The sequence below is a fragment of the Notamacropus eugenii genome, chromosome 7 (assembly GCF_028372415.1).
Source record: "Notamacropus eugenii isolate mMacEug1 chromosome 7, mMacEug1.pri_v2, whole genome shotgun sequence".
In the NCBI taxonomy this organism is placed as follows: Eukaryota; Metazoa; Chordata; class Mammalia; order Diprotodontia; family Macropodidae; genus Notamacropus; species Notamacropus eugenii.
In genome coordinates this window covers 103106346-103129196 of record NC_092878.1, presented here as the reverse complement: position 1 = coordinate 103129196, position 22851 = coordinate 103106346, and the positions used below count along the sequence as shown (strand labels likewise).

Sequence of the window (22851 nt, the reverse complement as noted above, 5' to 3'; positions counted from 1 at the left end):
TATCTTGTTCAATTCCTTCATTTTACAGATGAAGAAACTGAGACTCCAAGGGTTAAGTGACATGTCCAAAGTCACATAAGTAATAAGCATTGGATTTGAATTTAGATCCTCCGAAATAATGTGCTCATACTTGGGACCCAGTGGGGATGACAAACTGGAATGCTTCAACTCTAGACAACTCCCATCTCTCCCTGTTTGGTGATGGTGTGTGTGTGTGTGTGTGTGTGTGTGTGTGTGTGTATGTGAGAGAGAGAGACAGACAAACAGACAGATAGACAGACAGATAGGTCTTTTTATAGGACTTGAATTCAAAGAATCAAAACTGCTCTGGACATTTCTAGATACACACTGATGCCTTGAAACCAATTATCTTGCTTAAATAAACAATATTTTTTTTGTTTTGTTTTGAAAGACATAGACACAGTTAACTTCATGGCATGGTGTAGGTGTAGTTTGAAATTGTGTACAAATTTTAATTAAGTAAAGTCGATTTTCACAAGCGGATTGTTTTCTGCTTGTGCTGGTGTTTTCTGTTAATATTTAAGCTGATCTCTAAGGTAGAGAGTTGGCTTTGTATTCTGAAGCAAGGTGCAGTCAGGCGATGGAGGAAAAGCCACCTCTGAAACATATAAGCCAATGTGTAATGAGGACTTTAAGAAATGTTTGTCCTTTTCAAATAGATGAGAGATCAATGTTATCTTTCATTTGTGAGCTCTTCTAACGGCATTTTTGGGTAAAAGTTCAGACAGTGTTAATGTTAAGACACTCCAAAACTTATCTTTTCAGTACTTTTCTTTTAAAAAGTATTTTTTAAAGACACTTCAGGGAAATAACTTTAATTTCCTAGCCACAACAAGTTTGTGGTATTATTTGATGTGAAAAATGTCACGTAACACAGATACATGCTGCATGCCTAAGAATACTCTCATTTAAAAAATCTTATTTAATGTTTTATTTTTCTCTATTACATGTAAAAACAATTTTAATATCCTTTTCCCCCCAAATTTTGAGTTCAAATTCTTTCCCTGCCCCCCCACCCATTGAGAAGTCAAGTAAGCAAGTAATTTGATATTTCTGTGTAAGTCATTCTGTGAAAGAAAAAGACATAAAAAAACAACAAAGAAGAAAAATAAAGTTTAAAAAAGTATCTTTGCTTTGCATTCAGGCTCTACCAGTTCTTTCTCTGGAGATAGACAGCACCTTTCATCATAAGTCATGCAGAATTGTCTTAGATCACTACATTATGAGAATAGCTAAGTTATTTCATCATGCAATATTGCTGTTACCATGCACAGTATTCTCCTGGTTCTGCTCGTTTCACTTTGCATCAGTTTGTGTAAGTCTTTCCAGGTTTTTCTGAGAGCATCCTGCTGACCATTTCTTAAAGCACAGTAGTATTCCATCACAATCATATACTGTTGTTTGACCATTCCCCAACTGATGGACATTCTCTCAGTTTCCAATTCTTTGCCACCACCGAAACAGCTGCTATAAATATTTTTGTGCAAATAGGTCCTTTTCTTTTTTGTTTCTTGTCTCTTTCGGATACAGGCTTGGTCAAAAGGTATGAGTGGTTTTATAGCCCTTGAGCATAGTACCAAACTGTTCTCCAGAATGGTTGAATTATCACCCATAGTACCTTAGTGTTTTAGTTTTCCCACATCCCCTCTAACATTTGTCATTTTCCTTTTTTGTCATATTAGTCAATCTGACAGTAGCTCAGAGTTGTTTTAATTTTAATTTCTCTCATCAATAGTGATTTAGAGCATTTTAAAATATGACTGTAGATAGTTTTGATTACTTTGCCTGGAAACAGCCTGTTCATATCCTTTGACCATTTATCATTTGAGGAATGACCCTTATCTCTTTAAATTTGATCCAGTTTTCTATATGTTTAAGAAATGAAGTCTTTATCAGAGAAACTCCTTGTAAAAAATTTTTTCATAGTAATGATTGTCAACTATGTGTTTTTCTCCAGCCTGTTTTCCCCATTTATCCTAGTGTCTCCTTTTACTTATCTATTCTTGAAAGTGTTTTGCTTCTGACTTTTACCTCCTCCAAACTGCCCTCCCTACTATCAGCTCTACTCCTCCTTCTCTTATCTCCTTCCCTTCCTAATTTCTTTTGTGGTAAGGTAAATGTTTATACCCATCTAAGTGTGTATACTATTCCCTCTTTGAGCCAATTCTATTGAGAATAAGGTTCATATGCTCCCCTCCTTGCTTTCCCCATTTTCCCCTTCACTGTAAAATCTCTTTCAGACTTGTTTTTTTTGTCAGATAATTTATCCCATTTTACCTCTTCTTTTCACCTTCTCCCAATGCATTCTTCTTTCTTCTTCCTTAATTTTATTTTTAGATAATCATAACATCACATTTAACTCACACCTCTGCTTTCTATCTATGTATACTCCTGACTGCCCTAATAGCAAGAAAGTTTTTTAGGAGTTATAAATATCATCTTCTCATGTTAGAATATAAGGCATTTAACTTTATCAAATCCCTTGTGATTTCCATTTCTATCTTGTATTTGAAAGTCAAATTTTTCTATTCAGTATTTCCTCAGGAATGCTTGAAAGTCCTCAATTTCATTAAATGTCCATTTTCCCCTGAAGGATTCTACTCAGTTTTGCTGTGTAGGTGATTCTTGATTGTAGTCTTAGCTCTTTTGCCCTCTGGGATATCACATTTCAAGCCCTCCAGTTCTTTGATGTGGAAGTTGCTAAATCTTTTGTTATGCTGACCATAGCTCCACAATATTTGAATTGTTTCTTTTTGGCTGTTTGCAATATTTTCTCCTTGATCTGGGAGGTCTGGAGTTTGGCTCTAATATTCCTGGCATTTTTCATTTTGAGATCTCTTTCAAGAGGTGAATGGCGGATTCTTTCAGTTTCTATTTTACCCTCTGTTTCTAGAATACTGGGGCAGTTTTCCTTGATAATTTCTTGAAAGCTGATGTCTAAGCTCTTTATTTTATTTTGACATTCACATAGTCCCATAATTATTAAATTGTCTCTTCTGAATATATTTTCCAGGTCAGCTGTTTTTCCAGTGAGATATTTAACATTTTCTTTTATTTTTTCATTCTTTTGGTATTGTTTCATTGTTTCTTAATGTCTTATAAAGTCATTAGCTTCCACTTGCCCAATTTTAACTTTTAAGGAATTATTTTCTTTGATGAGTTTTTGTACCACCTTTTCTATTTGGCCAGTTCTATTTTTCACTCAAAAGTGAATTTTTGCATATCTTTTTTCCATTTGGCCATTTCTTCTTTTTAAAGTATTATTTTCTACAATATATTTTGTGCCTCCTTTGCCAAGCTATTGACTCCTTTTTCATTATTTTCTTGCATCACTTATTTCTGTTCCCAATTTTCCCCTTATCTGTCTTATTTGATTTTTAAAGTCCCCTTTGAGCTCTTCCATGCTCTGAGACTAATTCATATTTTTCCTTTAGGCTTTGGATGCAGAAATTTTGACTTTGTTGTCTTCTTCTGAGTCCATGTTTCTATATTCCTTGTCACCATAGTAACTTTCTATAGTCAGAAATTTTTTTCTGCCATTTGCTTATTTGGAAAATTTCTTATTTCTTGACTTTTAACTCCATGCTTTCCAAGTGGAGGGGGTAGTGTCCCAAGCTTCCGCAGCTGTTTTCAGAGGTAATTCTGGGCAACTGTACATTTTTGGCTCTTACAAAATGGTATGATCTAGAGAGAGGTGTGTTTACTACTTTCCTGTACTGTGCAATGATTTGTGAGCAACCACAAGCACTCTTTTCAACCCAGGAACTGTGATCAGAGTCTTTGTTCCTCTGCGGCTGCAAGCTCTGCTATGTTAGTGCTCCTTCTCGTACTGGGACTGAGACCCAGGACTGTGACCCAGATCCAAGAACAGGCAATGCAACAGAGTCCTGCCCCAGGTGACAGTAAAGGGACTCCTATAAATCTCCTTTGACCCATTGTCCAATACCCTTCCTATCTGTGGGCTGAGAGGTCTGCAAACCTCCACTGCTGCTACTGATTTACTGGGGCCTCGTCTGCTCTGATGGGGTCTGCACAAGACCTTTCTTGCCAACCTTTTAAATTGTCTTGGGAAATTGTTTCAATCTGTCTTTTTGTGGATTCTGCTGCTCTAGAATTTGTTTAGAGTCATTATTTGAAGGTATTTAGAGGGGTTTGGGGGAGAGCTCAAGTGAGTCTCTACCTTTATTCCACCATTGCGGCTCTGCCTCCATGCTTTCATTTTTTATATTAACATTACAAACATTTTCTCTTCTTCCCATAGTCCTCCCCCTATTGAGCAATTTAAAAAAATGTTCCCAAAAATATGCATAGTGCTGCAAAACACATCTCCTCATATCAAAAAATGCATGTCTCAATGCATTTTAAATCCATCGCTTCTGCGGCGATTGCTGGTTTCATCTTTTGTCCTCTGGACTCATGCCTCATCATTGCTTTGTTCAGAGTTCTACATTTTTAAAAGTTTTCCCTCACAATATTATCATTGCATAAATTGTTCTGCTCACTTCACAATGCATCAGTTCAAGAGATCTTCCTATTTCTTTTTATATGGCATAGTTACAGTTCATTACATTCTTATCCCTTAATTTGTTGAGCCATTCCCCAGCACTTTTTGGGCTACTATCAAAAGTGCTGCTATAAATACTTTTTGTGTACATGAGTCCTTTTCTTCTTTCTTTCATCTAGAACAATTTTAAAACCTTGACAGTGGGCAATGTTAGAAAATATCTTCCTAAGGAACACATATTTTTGAATTTGAAATCTGACTTTCTGATTTCTGACTGGTCAGCTGTGGAAAAATCAAAGGCTAAACTTTCTGTTGGTCAAATTACTGGGTACCAAAATGTACTACTATTATGTGGAATTTGAAGCTCAGAGAGCGATGTCATAAGCAGCATGAAAGGAAGAGAGCTTAGTTCTTTATTTTTTGTCAATTGTGCCCTGTAAAAGCAAAAAGAATAAATTAATGAAAGAACAAATGAATGGATGGGGGAAAAACTGCATTTATTAATCAGCTACTATTTGCCAGGTACACTGGACCCTGGGGATAGATGGTGTCTCATCTCAAAGAGTTCACATTCTATCAGGCTATAGGGGAATGATTGCCAGAGAAATCAATTTTCCTGTTCTAGGAGTTCCAAAGATGGTGAGTAGAGCTATAAGCTGGAAAGGGGGTGGAGGGAAGGAACACCATGAGGTAGCAGGAAGCAACTGAGAGTTAGGAGAGACAGTCCCATCCCTGCCCTCTCTAAAGGAAAGGAGTTTAATGCTCCACCTCAAACCTTCCAATCAGAAGAGAGAGGCAACTTCTGGAAGGTATTGAGGTTCCAAGGCTGAGTTAAACAGCAAGATGAGGACATTTTAGGTGATATCAGCTTATCCTGGAAGGGACGCTTTCTTTCCTGATGTTGAAACCAAGTAGAACTGTAGATAGAAAGAGGAAAGTGAGATTAGAGGCACCATCTTTATTCTGATGGCATGGAGGACCACCAGGCTTTACCACTTCTGCTACTGCATCCTAATGTCCTCTAAACCTTAACATCTGCCTTTTTTTATGCCCTGAAGATTCTGGGGCACTGTCATCTGACCTATTGACGTAACTGAAAAACCGCCTAGACTTTGTCATCTGCTCTGACACAAAACCCTTCGGTCTTCTAGGTATTTTGTAGCTGAACTCTCTTTTACATACTGACTCCTTCAGTTAGAGTGTGCTCTTCTTGAAGGGAGGGGCCAGTTTCCATTCTCTGATGCCCCCAGTGCTTGGCATATAATCAACACTTAAAAATACATTTTAATTTATTCATTCAGCCAAAGAGGTTTTGTGGGTAACTATTAAAAGATTTCTAAACAGGGCAATGATGTGATCATAACATTGATTTAGGAAGATTAACTTGTCACTCACATAGAAGAAAAATGGGAAAGAGATAAGAATGGTAGGAGGCTATTACAATGTTTATGCATGAGATAATATGGGCCTGAATTAAGACAATAGCAATGACAATAAAAGGTAAGGGATTCATGAGGGACTTTACAGAAAAAGACAGAACTTGATGTCTAATTTCAGCTTGCCAGATTGCATGGTAAAATAGAGACATTAGATCTGATGCCGTAAGTTCATTTGGTCAGAAAATGCTATTTATGCACAGGAAACAGTGTGGGTGAATCAGCAAACAGCATTACTCAGGATGGCTAGAGTTAGTAATGCTATCTTGTTTTTTAGAAGGTAAAACATTGGATTTAGAATTGGAAGAAACCTAAAAGGTCATTTAGTCCCATCTCTCATTTTAAGTAGGAGGAAACAGAGACATACAGGGCTATAAAATGATTTACTTGAGGTCACACAGCGAATAAGTGGGAGAGCCAGAATTTGAATGCAGTCCTTTTGGCTCCAGATCTTTCTATTACACCAACCTTATTTTCCAACACATTAAACTTCATTTGACATTTCAAATTAAATCAACTGTAAGCTTATCTCTATAGCATCATCATCACTTTTATTCACTTAATTCTCAGGTCTGTGAGAGACATAGGAGATAACATATGTCTAGAACTATTCTAGAAATTCAGAAGGAGGCAAAAGAGAGTCCCTTAAAGAGTTCATATTCTTACTCAAAGACTCCTTAACATGAAGCTCAGTAGCATGAGACATCCATTGCTAGGCATGGTCAAGGTGTGGGTTTGTTTATACTTGGGTGCTTGTTGATCACAAGGGAGGGACTGTTAGGGAAGACAAAGGTGGGCTAGTGATAACAAGGCTAGAAAAAGCAAGAAGCAACATTAGAGTGGCAATGAAGCATTTTTTAAATGCCTGAAGGTAACAAAATATTTTTAGAGTGAAATACAGACAAGAGGGATGGTTTTGGAACTAGAAAGTTGAATTTATTATATAAATTATGTACATACATGCATACACACACACACACATATACATACATATATATATGCATATATATATATATATATATATATATATATATATATATATATATATATACACATACATATTTATATGTATATATAAATCTAGGTAGATGTAGGAGACTTGCATTTTCCTATCCAGTTCCATTTTTCTGTTCTTTGTCTGCATTTGTTGATGTCTCTCAAGTACGGAATAATAAAAATTTCATAATTAAATAAAATTAGACCTAAGTAACAAATGAAATTGTCTAGATAGTGTTGCTATGAAGTATACATTTTCATCCTTAAGACTTTTACCCCTTCCCCCTCCTGTTTTACTCCTATTTACCTGAGAAAATTGAGGTCATTTGACATGAGTGCCTTCTTCTCTCATTCTCTTCCTCTCAGAATGTTGACATAATGTCCCATTCTCTCCTCTACTTCTCAAAAATTTTCTGACAAAGAGTTGGCTCTTCACCTTAAGCATAGATCTGGTCCTATGACTCCCATACTCAAACCCTGTTTAGCTTTGAAAGCTCTGTGCAACCTGGTCCCATCTGTTTTTCCCAGTCTCATTGGACATTTCTCTCCCTCTCACATGTTGCAATCCAAACTGGCCTTTTTCTTTTTCTTCACATGTGACACTACGTCTCCTGTTTAGTGTGTTCAAGACATTGCCCTAGAATGCAAAGGTTGGCTAGTGATAACAGGGCTAGAATGCTTCTAAGGAATGCAAAAAAAATTATCAAAATCTTGTTCTTAAGGAGCATTTCTTCTCTACTTGGGGAGATGGGATAAAAAAAATACATATGTTCAGTAATAATACTATTATTTACTCATGTTACAATTGCTATATTACTAATGCTAAAATAGTAATAAGTTAAATAAGAGTTAGATAGCACTATAATGAAGAATAACAAAGAATTTTACAAGGTAATTTCATAGGTTAATTCAGGACCAGTTGCTAAATTTATGGTGCTAATGGGCCAGGTCAATGCTCTCAGGCTTAAGAAGTAGGGCTGGATTGGTGTGGGAACATTCCATGTGTAAGAGGTCAATCCTGAGCTGGATATTGAAGCATGGGTATTAGCCAGGCTGAGAGGAGAAGAGGGTCATTTCAAATGGGAGGTGAAGGGAAGGCATGACTGTGGGCCAACACAAGGCAGTTTAGGGGGATTTTGAGTATACCTGTTGGTCTGAAGTGGTTGGTTTTGGAGTAATGAGAGATAATACTAAAAAAATTAGTTTGAGCCATGTGAGGGATAATCTAGCATGTGAGGGATAATCTTTTCTATATCTTTAATTGGTTTAACAACCTTTTAAATAGCTTCATGTTAGATTTTTAAGCTTAGTATGTGTTGAGATCCTTTGTAAGAAGGGAAGCGTGTGTCCTTGAAAAAGTGGTAGCTATTGGGAATCCAGGTTGTCAGATGCTACACATCTTGGTCTGAGCCCAACTCTTGATGATCTAGACTTGGAAAATGGAATGATTAAGAGGAATGAATGAATGAAAAAGCATATATTAAATATCTACCCTGCTATGCACCAGACAGAAAGAATATAGTAATTAAAGACATCAATTTCTTCTCTAAAGTAACTTACATTCCAATGGAGGAAACAATTGTGAGGGAGCAGTGTCCAGGGAAGGGTACTTCGGTTCAAGGAGTTACAGGATGCTTATTGATGACTGGGTGGATGGCTGCATGAGATATGAAGTATGTTCTAGTATGGGACCAGGTAGTGAGTGCTTTAGGTGGCTTTGTTCTCCTTTACTTATCACTCAATTTAGGTTAACCCCAAGGCAAGACTACCAATGAGGAGTGGGTTAATTTTTGTAAGGGAAAGGGAAAAAAAATCACCTGAAATACGTTAGTCTTATTTACCTTGGATGTTGAAAAGCAAGTCAGGCATAATCTTTGCCTTTACTTCTTGGGTTAGATGTTAATACTCAAATACCCACTTAATTCATGATCTCATCAATGTGGAAATTTCACCCACTGGTGCAGATTATAATTCATCCACTGTCTATTCATCCTGCGAGGATCTTTTCCATGTCTTCCAGTAAATCTGCAATAGGGGGTCCACTTAATGTGCCCAAGCACATTCCTTTCATTCCTGGTACTTTGTGTGGATACTAATTGAGCATGTGGGTGGCTATCCACTTCATTCCACACTCTCTATGTGGGGATGATCCATCTTTTTTCCTGTTTATACAATTCCCTGATGACTTTGTTTATACATCACTACTCTTTGGGTATTTTTTTGCCCGTAATGTGTTACAACCCGCTCATTTTTACCCTGTGCAAAGACAGGATGAGTGATGAGACTGCCCAGAAATCAGGAACATACTTGTAACTTAAAAAACCTACTAGTTGTTGAAGGTAAATCAGGAAAGACTTCTTAGGAAGGAATTTTAAAAGAGAACTTTGAAGGAGAGAAGAATTGTGTTGACTGACTGAGGGGAATTTCTAGGTATAAAATAATTTGTAGAGTTGAAATAGGACGAAAAAGAGAGAGGAACAGACAGAGGATGTTTGATTAAAGCCAAAAGGGTGACAGAATACTAGAGAACTTGAAAAGTCAACATAGTTTTTATTGAGGATATACAAGGAAAATAGCATTTGTATAGGACCTACTATGTTCCAGGCAGCATGTTAAGTGCTGGGGATACAAATACAAAATGGAGACATTTCCTTGACCTCAAAGTATTTACATTCTGATAGAGAAAATTCTGTCTATCTGTCTCTGAAATGTGTGTATGTACATATGTGTGTATGTGTGTGTGTGTGTGTGTGTATAGAGAGAGAGATAAAATAAAGATTGATATATGCTAATATATCTATATAGAGATAGAGTTTTGTGATAGATCTACCTATAGATATTGATATATTTTATGTATATTGATAAATTGATCTCTGTCTCTGCTTTGTTTCCTATACATTTGTCTCTATCGAGCTCTCTCCCACTCCTCCATCTATCTATCTATCTATCTATCTATCTATCTATCTATCTATCTATCTATCTATCTATCTTTCTTCTCTATCATCTATATGATAGAGAAGAAAGGGAGTATTGGTCTGGGGAGACACAGGGCTTATAAGTGGATCTGTAAGTCAAAAGGTTACCATGCCTTTTCCAGTAGCAATGGTCAAGTTGATTTGACTACTGTTCCTGGAGCAAAAGGAAAAGAGAGGGGAAGAAATGACGAAGGGGAGGAGAGGGCAGATAACAATTTGTCCAGGTAGGCCTAAATCTTCTGGAAGATGACTAGACAGGATGTGGTCTGGGGTTGACTAGATATGGTATTTAGGAATGTTTACGAGCACTCGCTTCCTTCTATATAGTGGCAAGTCAAAGGTACACATGAGAATTAAAATGAATGATTAATTTAGGGTTTTAAAATGCCATGTTAGCAATTTATAGTATATATACAGTGTGAGGTAGCTAAGGTGGCTCAGTAGATAGAGCACTGGCCTTGGAGTCAGGAAGACGTGAGTTCTAATCCAGCCTCAGATACTTATTAGGTCTTATCCCTGGACAAGTCTCTTAACTTCTGTTTGGCTTAATACACCGGAGAAGGAAATGGCAAACCGCTTTGCCAAGAAAACCCCATGGACAGTTTTGGTGTACTGTGATCCACGGAGTCAGAGGCAAATATGACTGAATGGCTGGACAACAACAAAATGAAGTACTTCGGATACCAAAAAGAATTAGAATAACTATAAAGACTCCAACTATTTTCCAGAATTGTAGCATCACAGATTTAATGATAGAAGAGACATCTAATTCAGCTCCTTTATTTTACCTCTAGAGGAGGTTAGGTTTCTTGTAAGTCCTTTCTTACACAGCTAGTATCAGAGGTGAGATTTGAACTCGGGCCCTTTGACTTTAGAGTCAGGGTGCTTTCCATAATACCACAGTCCCTTCTCATCCCAATTATGGTCATCTCTTCAGCCTCTCAAGCAGAACTGGGACATTTAAAAATATCTGTTCAGTTGACTGGTTATCTGGTATAAAATCCAAGTTAAGTGTCTGAAATTGCATCTGTGTGATGGTGGTATATACATCAAGGGAGATGAATAGATTGGTTTTAGGGGATTTTTACTGTCTAGGTATCTGTTCTTAGAGGGATCGAGCTGGCAATCCCTCCTGACAGCTGATATAAAATGGACCAGGTGACTGATGCTCTCCTTTCTGCTATGCAAGGGAAAGGGGTTTTGAGCCTAAAATGGAAGATAAATGATTATCTCCAAGATAAAGAGCCTGCATTTACTTTTTCTGCAAATTGTACATTTGGAGATAGAGGTAGAGGTCAGTGAAGAATGCAGAACTTTCTTCTATAACTGTGAATCTAGCTACAAAACCATCTGATGTGGTCTTTTTCCTTCTTTAAAAGGGAACTATGCCTGTGGAAAGGATGCGAATGCGCCCTTGGCTGGAAGAACAAATAAACTCCAATACAATACCTGGGCTAAAATGGTTAAGCAAGGTAAGCTTGTTGTTTCTGTGTGTGGGGGAGGATGTGTATGTTTGTGTGAGCTTACGCATGTGGTCAGATGAATATTAGAGGAAGCCTGATGTCCACAGTCTCAGAATAAGGGACAAAGTCAATTGCTTGCTGATTTCAAACAGAAAGCTAGGCATATATGACTTGCCATGATTGGAGGCTTTTTTAGTTCTTACTAACCTGAGTTTCTTAGCCTTGGGTTGACAGTTTTGTTTATCATGTATTCCTCTATAGTTATGGATCTTTTTCCCCCTTTTTACATTCCTCATAATCCTTCTTTTGATCCTTTCTCCCATGTCCTTTCTTACCAGAATGTACTTCTTGAGACAGAAAAGGTGAGGTAAAGCCTCCACAGGATTTCAGCATTGGGAGGGACCTTTAGATTTCATCAAAGTTATTTTTTGTAACTTAGATTAACATTAAGTTAAATAACATTGGAGAATGTTATTTTACACTTGAGGAAACTGAGGCCCAGAGATAAAGTAACTCGACCAAAATGCTCAGTGACAGAGCAGAGATTCCACCCCAAATTTTTGACTCTAAATCTAAGACTGTTTCCACCATACCACCCTACTTCCCCATTGTAACCGTGGGTATGATTTCTGCTTGAATTGACTGTAATCCAGGTTGAAGTAAAGAGTCATTTGCCTGGAATTAACAGTCTTCTTTGTGAGTGATTGCCTGCTTTTGAAATGGCCTCCTAGAAAAACATTGGCGCCAGGACACAGGACCTGCAGCTGTGTGACTTAAAGGATATTTGAGTCCTAAAAGCTGTTGGCTTTGACCAGGAAGCCTCTACTGCCCAGTGGGGTAGGTATCACTAGTGGTGTGCCACTAGTCTTACCTGGAGTTAGGATAGGACCTTCCTCTTCCTATTTTAAATGGCCTAGGACCTTTCTTTGGTTGGTTTTCAGTAGCCTTGGTCACCCATTCCATCACTTAGAGCAGTTTAATTAAGGTAGTGCCCTCATTGTCCTAACTTTTATGATCAATGAAGTTCTCTTCTTTATTTGTAAAATTTTATTTTGAACTTAAGAAATAAAACAAGCATTTCTATAGTAAAGTAGAATTTTTTTTAAAAAAAAAAAGATGATTGCACATGAAACTTGCTACTCATTTCCAATATATAGTAAAATGATCATGTAACAGTCTTTTTATTCCTTTTTTCTACTCATTTGACACATATATGTATAATACACATATATACACACACGCTATAAATATATGTATATATGCATATATATGTAAAATTCTTCTATACATACTAATGTTTGTCAGTTCTTTTTCTGGATTCAGATAGTGTCTTCCTTTATAGGTCCTTTGGATACTTATAATAGTCAAAATGGCTTTGTCTTCTAAAACAATATTGCTTCCTTTTATTACCTGTGTGCCCCTAGGAAAGTCACTCAAACTCTCATCGGTAAAATGAGGGGATTTAATTAGATGATCTTTAAGCCCCTTTCAGCTCTAAATCTACACTCCTATTTCTTTGAGAGTCTGGGAGAGAGACTGGAGAATTTATTGCTCTGGTACTTCTCTTGTTATAGGTTATCATGACCCAAAAAAAAACAATCCATCACCACAGGTGTCAATCCACAGGTGATTTGCCTCTGAGATTAACTAAGCTGGTCCTCAGGGAAACAGAGACTCTATAACTGGGACCATACTTTAAAGCTTTTATAGGATGGTCAAAACCTCCAGAGCTTGTTCTCCTTTGGAATAGAATTCAGGAAGTGAGGGTCCCCTCCACTCAGCATGCAGGGGTCACCTTGTATGTCTAGTCTTGCCCCAAGGCCAGCAAGGGTTGAAATAGCCTTTCAAGGTATTGGAAAGAGAAAGAGACTGGAAGTCAAGGGACCTGAATATAAATCCTAGTTCAGTTACATGACCTTGGATAAATCATTCAAACCTCTTTGGGCCTCAGTTTTCTTCACCTGTAAAATGGGGAGGGGGCAGGGTTTGACCAGACTTCTTGGGGAGGGTGAAAGGCTTTGGGGGGAGGAGGGGCAGGACTGTGAAAAAAGTTGACATAAACAGAATCTTGTGAGCTTCTTTGTTGGGGCAAATTTTGTTTTTGTTATTACCTTGTAAAATGTGTGTGTGTGTGTGTGTGTGTGTGTGTGTGTGTGTGTGTGTGTATACCTGTATGCATCAAAAGTCCTTAGTTCTTTATGTAATTCTCTCTCTTTTGTTTTTTTTTCATATTTTCAAATATTTGTGTTTGTTGATAATTAAGTTTCAAAAGTAAAATGTTAACAAATGAAAACAGAACTGAATGATAGACTTGCCTCCATACAGAGGCTCTCCATCCTCCCCAACGCCTCAAGGTGAACCTCTCCGTGGCCCAACCCCTCCCTGCTACTTTCCCACCTACAATTAGACAGTAGTTTCAATCTTTACACCTACCATATTCTTTTGCAGATAGCATGGCATAGTAAGGTCAGGTCTACAAGCATTTATTAAAGGATTACCATGTGCCAGGCACTGTAATAAGTACTGGGGATACACAGAGAGCATCCCCACCTCCCCCAAAAATCTCTGCTTTCAAGGAGTTCACAAGGTGAGAAGAGTTTGGCTCAAGTCTTTTTTTTCTTTTTTCCTTTGGACAACTGGGGTTTTCTAGGCAAAAATACTGGAGTGGTTTGCTATTTCCTTTTTCAACTCATTTTACAGATAAGGAAACTGAAACAAACAGGGTTAAGTAACTGGCCCAAGGTCACACAGTTAGGAAGTGTCTGAAGCCCATTTAAACTCAAGTCCTCCTGACTCCAGAGTTGGTGCTCTATCCATTGCACCACTTAGCTGCCCCTTGGCTCAAATGGTAAGATGTGATTTCAAGGCCTGTTTCTGCCATTTATCACCTGGATCACTGGGCAAATCACTTCTGCTTCTGGCTCATTTTCCTCATCTGTAAAATGAGGGGACTGTAAAATGGATGGACTAAGTGGCTTGAAAGGTCCTTTTTAGTTCTCCCATTCAATGAGTCTTCCAGTCATCCTGATGAATATCTGGTCACTGGATCCAGATGGCTCCAGAGGAGAAAGTGAGGCTGGTGACCTTGTATAGCCCTCCCTCACTCAAAGTCAACTGCAAGTCATGTCATCATTTCCCTGATGTCATGGTCTTCTTCAAAAACAAAGGACAAACATAATTCTGTGAGTCTCTGCATTCTCCTGAGTGGTGGTTTGGAAGAACACTTTTCTTCCTTCCCTTATTTTCCAGCTATCACTGCGCTTTCCTGTTCCTGCTTCTCTTTAATGGGCCTTGGCTCAGTCAATCCCTGGGAGAAGAGGGTAGCATAGTAGATGGACCTGTGAATATTCTGTTGCTCTAACCTCCTCGGGAGCTATTACAATGTGGGAGTTGGTTCAAGTCAATGAATACTTATTGAACACCTATGGGCAAGGTACCATGACTTATAGTGGAAATCTGTCTGGTTTGCACATTGCATAAGGGCATAGTCATTTAGGGATGTTCAGACCCACCCAATCAATATGGTCTGGACTGATATGACTAGAATAAGCAAAACCATATCTAATATAAAATAATATTAAAAATAATAAAATAAATAATATGAAAACAAAAAATAAATATTCACGATTTGCCTTTGAAAACTAGAGGAAGGTGACCGAATGTGTTCACACCATGGATGTTTATTATCTTTCGTTTTAGGCAGAGTTAACCGACTACTAAATGAAAGCTTTTGTTTTGTTTTAGACTTTGGCAGGACCCATCTGTTCTGTCTCTGAATGGACAGGTTTCTACCTAGGGCCTTGTTGCTCTGGTGTACGCTGGGCACTCCGGGGTAGACTGGTTCTGCTCTCACAGTGGTTTTCTCAACCCTGGTAGGCAATGAATGGAATGCTGGTCTGGAGTCAGGGAGACCTGAGTTCAAATGTGAACTTAAAAACTTACTAAGTGTGCAACCCTTGGCAAGTCATTTAACCATTGTTTGCCACAAAAGTTTCCTCAAGTGTAAAATGGATATAACGATAGCAATTATCTCCCAGATTGTTGTGGGGATCAAATGAGGAACATAATAGTTCCTGGCACACAGTGGGTACTTAATAAATGCTTGTTTCTTCCCTGATCTCACACAGAAGCTTCAATATTTGTACTAGATACTTAGATGGGTTGGCTCCAGTCCTACCTTCTGTAATGGACTTTCCTTCCTCCCTCCCCCCGCCCCACTACTACTGTCTTTTTTCTGAAGTTACCTCTAATTTTTATCCTGTATGTACATGTCTTGTTTGTTCTTAGTTGTTTACATATTATCTTCCCCATTAGAAGGTGAACCCCTGAAGGGCAGGGACCTTTCTTTGTGTCCCCAGTACTTACCACTGTGTCGCACATGCAGTAGGTGCTTAATAAATGCTTTTTGTCGTGACTCAGTCATGAAAAGCATCATCACTCACCGTAGAACCATCTACCCTCATTAGCATCATTTCTTTTGAATATGAGAATGAATTATAGTGACCTGGACTAAAGTTCATTCTAATCTGAACCACTTTTTCATTTAAATTAAACCACAACCTTCTCCAAACTCTTTTTTAAAAAAAATACTCCAGAATCGTAGGCTCTTTTAAAGTTAGAATCATTAACCCTTAAAACTGAAAGGGCCATCAAATTTCAAGTTGGAGACCATCTCATCCAACCTCTTCATTTTACAGGATGAGGAAACCGAGACCCAGGGAAATTAAATGATTTGCCCAGGGTCATCTTATAAACACTAATTGTCCAGATAAGGAGACTGAGGCTCAGAAAAGTGACATGACTTGGCCAAAGTCCCTTTATCAACACTTCCCTCCTAAGCTTAAATATCTCATAGACATCACAGGAGGACAAAGAGAATGCTGGTGCTATGGTTGAGACTAGCTATAAGTTCATTATGAGGAATGAACAAACTATATGTTAATGCTCTCGCTCTCTCTCTCTCTCTGTCTCTCTGTCTCTGTCTCTGTCTCTTTCTCTCTATCTCTCTGTCTCTTTCTATCTCTCTCTCTCTCTCTCTCTCTCTCTCTCTCTCTTTCTCTCTTTGTCCTTTGTTCCTTTCCCCCAATGAAAATAACCTCTCTGAAGACCAGACACCACTTCATGGCATCATGCCTTGAATGTTGGTCTTCATGATAGCAGGTTTAGTGGAACCATACATGTGGTTTTCCATATTTCACTCATTTCTTTTATAGTCACAGTATCACTGTTCTTGCCAAAGTATATAGAACAAATTCTTTTGAAAATTGGCACCTATAATAAACATGATATCTTTAGGCACTGGGTGTTTTGAGGCCAATTCTGGCACACACACACACAAAGAATAAGCTCTTTAATGAAAGCTCCTTTAATATCTGTGTGTGTGTGAAATGTTTTTAAAAGTACAATAGGCAGTTTTGCCCTCTGTTTCCTACATGTGCCTTTTCCTTTTGAAATCCATGGACTTTAAAATAGAATAACCAAGTGGTAGTTTGCAAAGACTTTGATAATTTTGGTGCTTCTTTACCAACTGTTGAGATGTTGAAATGAAGCTAGATTTTTCCCTAAAAGGCTTTCAGGAAATTCTGAGATATCCTGAAATAGTTTTAGTTAAAACTGGGCATTTTGTCATGGAAAGGTCCACCTGTCGTGGCTAAGTCCTTGAAAGGGATGCTGCAAAGGTGGTCCAAGACTTTCTGGATGATGGTGCAGCCTTTTCTCAGATGGCAAGAGTGCTGTCTGCTTTGCCTTGTGCCCACCACCATCTGATCCATTTTTTCTGGTAGTTAAAATTTTTTTTTTTAAGTTTTGTTGACTTTTTTTTTACATTATAAACACAGATTACTCCCACTTCAAGAGAGGTCTCATAACAAGGTAAAGCAAGTAAATAAAAACTAATAGTGTAGTGACATCATCTGAAAAGAAATGCAATATTTCACATCAGTGGCTTCCCTGCCACCACTCTACCTTTTTTAAAACTAAAATAAATCTATTCTCTCTCACACACATACACCCCCCTCCCACCCCACTGTCAAAAGAAAAGAAAAACATTTCTTGTAGCAAATATTTGCAGTCAAGCAAAACAAATTCCCTGTGGCTGAACAAAAGAGTAAATGTGCCCTCCCATCACCTCTCTGTCATGGACAGTTACATCATCAGTTCTCTGGAATGATGAAGGCTCATCACATTGATTATCCTTGTTACAACTTGCAAAGTTCTTTTTTATAGAATTCTTATTGAATCAATCATTTTCCTGGTTCTATTAATTCTGTTCTTCATCAGTTTATAAAAGTCCTCAAAATTATTTATTATTATTGATGTTATAGTATGAATTGTTTACCTGGTTCTGCTCCCTTTACTCTGCATCAGTTCATAAAAGTATCTCTGTATGTCTGAAATAATCTGTTTTTATATTTCTTATGGGACAATAGTATTCCATCACATCCATATACTGCAACTTTTTCAGCCTTTCCTTGATTGATGGGCATCCCTTTAATTTCCAGTTTTGTTTTTTTTTTTTTTACCGCCACCAAAAGAGTTGTTATAATAAAGGTTTTTGTATGTATAGGACCTTTTCCTCTTCCTTTGATGATCTCTTTTGTATATAGGCCTAGCAATGATATAGCTGGGTCAAAGTTATATTGCTGAGTAAATTTTTGGGTATCAGTCCACATTGTTTTCCATGGTGGTTGTGCCTCTTCACCAGTCTACCTACAATGCACCAATCTATCTGTTTTCCCACAGTTCCTTTAGCATTTATGATTTTCATTTCTTTTCATTTTTACCACCCTAATGAATATGAAGTGCAATCTCAGAACTAATTGAATTTTCATTTCTCTAATTCATAGTGATTTAGAGCATTTTTTCCCCATAATACTATAGATAGTCTGACTTTTCCCCCCATGAGAACTGCCTGTTCATCTCAGGCCATTTATCAATTGACAAATGACTATTTTCCCATCTAAATTGGAGTCAGTTCCTTATGTATCTTAAAAATAAGAGCGTTAGGAGGGTGGAGCCAAGATGGCAGAGTAGAAGTACGGAACTGTAGAAGCTCCTCCCTATAGCCCATAAAATACCTGTGAAAAATGACTCCACAAAATGACAGAGTGAAAGAGATTTCCAGGCCAAGACAGCCTGGAAGGCTGACAGGAAAGGTCTGTCACACTGGGAGTGGAGCAGAGCACTGCCCAGCCTTGGCTGTGCAGTGTAGCTCGAACAGGACCAGAGTAGGCCTCAGGGGGTAGAATCCTTGGCAGAAGCATTAGTTCCCAGATTGCTCAACCCACAAACGCCAAAGATACCTTCAAAGGTCAGTGAGAAAGCTTTTTCACCTGGGTGAAAAGGGAATGCAGACTGGCCCCTCTAGTAGCTGCCACTGCAGCATCGATTTTTGGAGCCCTCCTCTGAAAGACCTTGGGAGAATTGAGTGACTGATCTGAGTCTCAGCCTTGAGTGGTGGCCCTAGGTTGAGGAGGAGTGCTGACATGGTGGAGCTGGAGGTGGTTGTGGAGAGGGAACCCTGGGCAGAAGAGTGCTTGTGGTTGCTCCCAGACCAGAGCACAGACCAGGAAAGGAGTAAACTCCTCTCCTTTGATTATGCCACCTTGGAGGAACTGAGAACTTACAAATCCCCAGAGTATATCTTCTCCTTGACAAAGGACTCAAAAGTCAAGTAACTGGCTCAGAAAATGCCAAAAAAAGGGAAAAAAATAAGACTATAGAAGGCTACTTTCTTGGTGAACAGGTATTTCCTTCCAGCCTTTCAGATGAGGAAAAACAGTGCATACCATCAGAGGAAGACATAAAAGTCAAGGCTTCTGTATCCCAAACATCCAAAATAAATATGCAGTGGTCTCAGGCCATGGAAGAGCTCAAAAAAGATTTTGAAAATCAAGTAAGAGAGGTGCAGGAAAAATTGGGAAGAGAAATGAGGATGATGCAAGAAAATCATGAATAGTGAGTCAACAGCTTCCTAAAGGAGACACAAAAAAATACTGAAGAAAATAACACCTTTAAAAATAGGCTAACTCAATTGACAAAAGAGGTCCAAAAAGCCAACAAGGAGAAGAATGTTTTAAAAAGCATAATTAACCAAATGGAAAAGGAGGTTCAAAAGGTCACTGAAGAAAATAGTTCTTTCAAAATTAGAATGGAACAGATGGAGGCTAATGACTTTATGAGAAACCAAGAAATTACAAAACAAAACCAAAAGAATGAAAAAATAGAAGATAATATGAAATATCTCACTGGAAAAACAACTGACCTCGAAAATAGATCCAAGAAAGACAATTAAAAAATTATGGGGCTACTTGAAAGCCATGATCAAAAAAAAAGTCTAGACATCATCTTTCATGAAATTATCAAGGAAATCTGCCCTGATATTCTAAAACCAGAGGGTAAAATAAATATTGAAAGAATCCACCTATCACCTCCTGAAAGAGATCTGAAGAGAGAAACTTCTAGGAATATTGTAGCCAAATTCCAGAGTTCCCAGGTTAAGGAGAAAATATTGCAAGCAGCTAGAAAGAAACAGTTGGAGTATTGTGGAAATACAATCAGGATAACACAAGATCTAGCAACTTCTACATTAAGGGATTGCAGGGCTTGGAGTATGATATTCCAGAAGTCAAAGGAACTAGGATTAAAACCAAGAATCACCTACCTAGCAAAACTGAGTATAATACTTCAAGGGAAAAAATGGTCATTCAGTGAAATAGAGGACTTTCAAGCATTCTTGATGAAAAGACCAGAGTTGAATAGAAAATTTGACTTTCAAACACAAGAATCAAGAGAAGCATGAAAAGGTAAACAGGAAAGAGAAATCATAAAGGACTTATTAAAGTTGAACTGTTTACATTCCTACATGGAAAAACAATATTTGTAACTCTTGAAACTTTTCTCAGTATTTGGGTAGTGGAGGGATTACACACACACACACACACACACACACACACACACACACACACGTATATATATAGACAGAGAGCACAGGATGAGTTGAATAGGAAGGGATGATATCTAAAAAAATAAAATTAAGGACTGAGAGAGGAATATATTGGGAGGAGAAAGGGAGAAATGGAATGGGGCAAATCATCTCTCATAAAAGAGGAAAGAAAAAAGCTTTTTCAATGCAGGGGAAAAGGGGGAGATGAGAGGGAAAAAGTGAATCTTACTCTCATCAGGCTTAAGGAGGGAATAACATGCACACTCAATTTGGTATGAAAATCTGTCTTATACTACAGGAAAGTAGGGGAGAAGGGGGCAAGTGGGGTGAGGGGGATGATAGAAGGGAGGGCAAATGGAAGGAGTGGGATAATTAGAATTAAACACTTTTTGGGAGGGACAAGGTCAAAAGAGAGAATAGAATAAATGGGGGGCAGAATAGGATAGAGGGAAATATAGTTAGTCTTACACAACATGACTATTATGAAAGTCTTTTGTAAAACTACACATATATAGCCTATATTGAATTGCTTGCCTTCTCAGTGGGGATGGGTGGGGAGGTAGGAAGGGAGAGATGGGGAGAAAGTTTGGAACTCAAAATTTTGTGGAAATGAATGTTGAAAACTAAAAATAAATAAATAAACAAAAAAGAAAATAAGACCTTTATCAGAAACTTTTTGCAAAGAATTTCCCCCCATTAATTACTTAATTTCCCTTTTAATCTTGCCTTTATTAGATTTGTTTTTGTAAACCTTTTAAATTATATGTAACCCAAATTTTCTCTTTTAATCTCCTATGATCCTCGATACTATCCTTGGTTTGGTCATGAACCTTTCTCTTTTCTGTAGATCTAATAGGCATTTTTTCATGTGTCTCTAATTTTGCATCTGGGTGGTATACTCATTTAGAGTTAATCATAATTTTGGATGTGAGGTATTGGTTTAAATCTAGTTTTCTCAGAAATCTTTCTCAAATAGTGAATCCTTATTTCAGTGGCTAGTAGTAGTCTTTTTGTTTATTCAGTACCTAGAATTTTAAATATATTTGTTTCTATCTGTTCTATACTCAATCCATTCCACCTGATGGATCTCTCCATTTTTTAAGCAGTTCCAAACTACTATAATAATAACCACTGAAAAATATAATTTGAGATTTGCTAGGTCCCTTTAATTCCCATTTCTTTTTACTATTTCTCTTTAGAATTTTGAGACTTTTCCCTCTCCAAATGAATATTGGGATCTTTTCTCCTACTTATATTAAAAAATCTTTTGGTAGTGACTGGTACGGCTTTGAATGATACAATTTAGGTAGTGATGTCATTTTTATTATGTTAGCTTATCCTACCCATGAGCAATTAATGTTTTTCCAGTTATCAAGGTCTGTCCTTATTTCCCTAAACAGTTGTTTGTAGTTATCATTCTTGTTTGTATTTTGGAAGAAAGACTACTAAATAGTTTATGTATTCTGTAGTAACTTTAAGTGGAATGTAATGTTGACTTTTTGGTATTATTAATTTATCTTTGATATATAATTTATTTCTCAGTTCTTAATATTCATTTTCACAAGAATTTGAATTCCAAATTATCTCCCCATCTCTCCCCACCCCCTACCCCAGGACAGCATGCACCCCATCTACCACTTCCTCCAGTCTGTCCTCCCTTCTATTACCCACCCTTCTTCCATCCTCCTTGCCCTGTAGGGCAAAATAGATTTCTAAACTCCATTGTCTGTATATCTTAATTTCCAGTTGCATGCCTAAACAATTTTTAACATTCATTCTGAAAGATTTGAGTTCCATATTCTGTCCCTCCCTCCCCACCCACCCTCATTGAGAAAACAAGCAATTCAGTATGGGTCATACATGTGTAAAAATGCAAAGCACTTCCATTATATTTATGTTGTAAAAGAATAATCACATTTACCTCTGTCCTATCCTGTCCTTCATTTATTCCATTCTCTTCAACAATAGTTTTTGCTTCTGATTATCCCTTTCCCCAAAGTTTCTATCCCTTCTATTATCTTCCCTCTCTTATTCCCTTCCCCCTTGCCTTCCTTCAGGGTAAAATACATTTCCATATCCAATCCTTAAGTGAAATCCCATGAGTGTAAGGCACAATTATTTCCTTTCATCTCCTCCCTTTCCCCTCCATTGTAAAAGCTCTTTCTTCCCTCTTTTATGTGAGATGATTTGCTACATTCTACCTCTTCATTTCTCTTACTCCTAGTACATTCCATTCAGCAGTAAATTTTATTTTTTTAGGTATTCTCACTTCATATTCAGGTCATCCTATGCCCTCTGTCTATGTCTCTCTCTCTGTCTCTATTTTATATATATATATATATATATATATATAAATATATACACATACATACCTAACCAGATACACCTATATACTACCTACACTCTAACTACCCTAATACTGAAAAAGGTCTCATGAGTTACAAATAACATTTTTCCATGTAAGAATGTAAACAGTTCAACTTTAATGAGTTCCTTAAGACTTCTCTTTCCT

At 37.6% G+C, this 22851-nt stretch overlaps 1 protein-coding gene across 6 annotated transcripts in view; it reads left to right on the top strand.

The window, feature by feature from the left end:
* The window catches only part of IRF2 (interferon regulatory factor 2), a 130687-nt gene that overhangs the window by 60830 nt on the left and 47006 nt on the right, over positions 1–22851 (top strand). For all 6 annotated transcript variants that reach the window (XM_072625667.1, XM_072625663.1, XM_072625662.1 and 3 more), the window contains one exon: positions 11312–11404. In XM_072625667.1, the coding sequence (XP_072481768.1) occupies positions 11318–11404 (87 nt within the window). In that variant the 5' untranslated portion in view covers positions 11312–11317. Of the gene's footprint in view, positions 1–11311; positions 11405–22851 lie in introns of those variants that run through there.